The sequence below is a fragment of the Empidonax traillii genome, unplaced genomic scaffold, assembly GCF_003031625.1.
Source record: "Empidonax traillii isolate 1590-97213 ecotype Southwest subspecies unplaced genomic scaffold, ASM303162v1 scaffold3294:size20320, whole genome shotgun sequence".
Classification (NCBI taxonomy): Eukaryota; Metazoa; Chordata; class Aves; order Passeriformes; family Tyrannidae; genus Empidonax; species Empidonax traillii.
This window is the reverse complement of record NW_020958487.1, coordinates 2806-4664: the sequence shown is the minus strand read 5'-3', so window position 1 is coordinate 4664 and position 1859 is coordinate 2806. Positions and strand designations below refer to the sequence as shown.

The window sequence follows — 1859 nt, the reverse complement described above, 5'->3', positions numbered from 1 at the left end:
GAAAGGGGAAGGCACCTCCCAGCCCCCCAAAATCCATCAGAACTCACCAGGTAATCGTCGGGCCGGATCCCGAAGAGCTCTCGGAAGTAGCGGAAGGCGACGGGCGCGTAGGTTTTGAAGCGGAAGTCGTTGTAGTGGTGGGCTGGGGTCAGGTTGCTGCCCTCGCTGCCCAGGGGGAGGGGAGGGGAGGGGACACCCACGGGGGTCAGCACGGCCCACGGGGGGACAGCAGAGCTCTGGGGGGGGACAGGGGGGACACCCACCTGGGGAAGAAGATGCTCTCCACCACGTAGAAGTCCTGCATGAGCACGTCCCGCTCGGGCTTGGTGCTCAGGCTGCCCACGGTGTGCGTGATTCCCAGCTGGATGGCGCCCTTCAGGGCCGACGAGGTGGTCTGGGAAGGGCAGGGGGGGATGAAAAACCGGGAATTGGGATCAAGGGAGGGAGCTCCCAGTTGAAGCCAGAGCTGAGATCTCGGAGGAGGAAGTTTTACACCTCCCGTCCTCTCCTCCCTCCCACCCCGATCCCAGCAGATGGATTAGGGGTTTTCCACCCAGATTAGGGGGATTCCAGGAGGGTTTAAATTGGATTAGGGGGTTCGGCCCAGGAGCTGTGAAAACACCTGGATCCAGCCTAATCCACATCCTGGAAGTTCCCCCCCCCGGGAAAGGGAATCCACAAAACACCCACCCTAAAATGCCAAAAACAAGCCCCTTCTTCGTGCAGCAAATTCCATAGGATCTCCAGGAATTCTGGCAGTTCCCAGGGAGGCCTTGGAAGTGAGGTTTGAAATCCCAACCCTCCCTCCAGAGCAGCCAAAAGCACAGGAAGGTCTTTTCCCTTCGGGAATCTTCACTCATTCCCAATCCCCCTCCCTCACCGACCCCAGGACACACTTCCCTTGGGAAAAGGGGAATTAAAAAGGGGAAACAAAGAGGGGAAAAATCACCTTTTTATAGGTGGTTTCCCCCGTGGAATCCACCCCTCTGTGGCCTTTCCTGATGGTCTGCGAGCCCGGCTGGCCAGAACCTCCCGGCATCTGGGAAAGAGGGGGGGAATAAAAAACGGGAAGAGCCAAGGATGGAAAACCCGACATTCCAGGGGATTTGAACCATGGGAAGAGTTTGGGGGGGTTTGGAGCGGGAATTTCCTTGGGAAGGGTGAATCCTTGTGATTCCTCTGCCCCCCCCTCCCAGCACTCCCTGACTTGGGAAAAGGGCGGAAAACCCCTTTGGAATTGGGAATTCTCCCAGGCAAGGGACTCACCTCGGGGGTGAGGGATTTCTTGAAGGTGGAAGAACCTGCCGGGAGAGAAAGGAAAAAGCCCCACTCAGGGAGGGCTCATTCCCAAAAAAAACAAACAAAAAAAAACACTACAAAGAGCCATTCCAAGGCTTTGGAGGCTTTTGGGAAAGCTCTGCCTCATTCCTGCCTGGATTCCCCCCATCTGGCACAGCGGGAACGTCGTCCTAAAACCGCTTTTAGGGAGGGTGGCCCTGCTAAAACTCCTCCTCCTTCCCTGTTTTCCAGGGAATTCCGCCTTCCCAGGAATCACTGCCAGCTCCTGCAGGGCCAAAGGGCTCTGGGAAAAGCATCCCAACAATTCCCAAGATCTTTTATCCGCAGGGATAAAAGCAGGACGAGCCAGACAAGGAAAAGCCCCGAGCCGGGGGGGTTGGGGTGGTCCCAGTATAACCAGTTCCCCCAGTAGGGAGGTCCCCTCCTTCCCTCCACCCTCCAAACCAGTTTGGGAATAAAGCAATTCCTGTTGGACAGGGAGGAATCCCCGCCCAGTGAAGATCAGCTGGATTCCCCCAGGGATTTATCCCCTTTTCCCTGCAAGGAATCCCTGCTTTGGG

The 1859-nt window shown here is 57.0% G+C and overlaps 1 protein-coding gene across 1 annotated transcript in view; it reads right to left on the bottom strand.

Annotated features, from left to right (window-relative positions):
* Positions 1-1357, bottom strand: part of LOC114072474 (putative PIP5K1A and PSMD4-like protein) — a 15882-nt gene extending 14525 nt beyond the window's left edge. Inside the window, exons 1-4 of the mRNA XM_027910369.1 lie at positions 1267-1357; positions 950-1039; positions 264-394; positions 48-165 (exon numbers count right to left, since the gene is read on the bottom strand). Coding sequence (XP_027766170.1) covers positions 48-165; positions 264-394; positions 950-1039 — 339 coding nt within the window. The 5' untranslated portion in view covers positions 1267-1357. The remainder of the gene's footprint in view (positions 1-47; positions 166-263; positions 395-949; positions 1040-1266) is intronic.
* Positions 1358-1859: the final 502 nt, after the last annotated feature.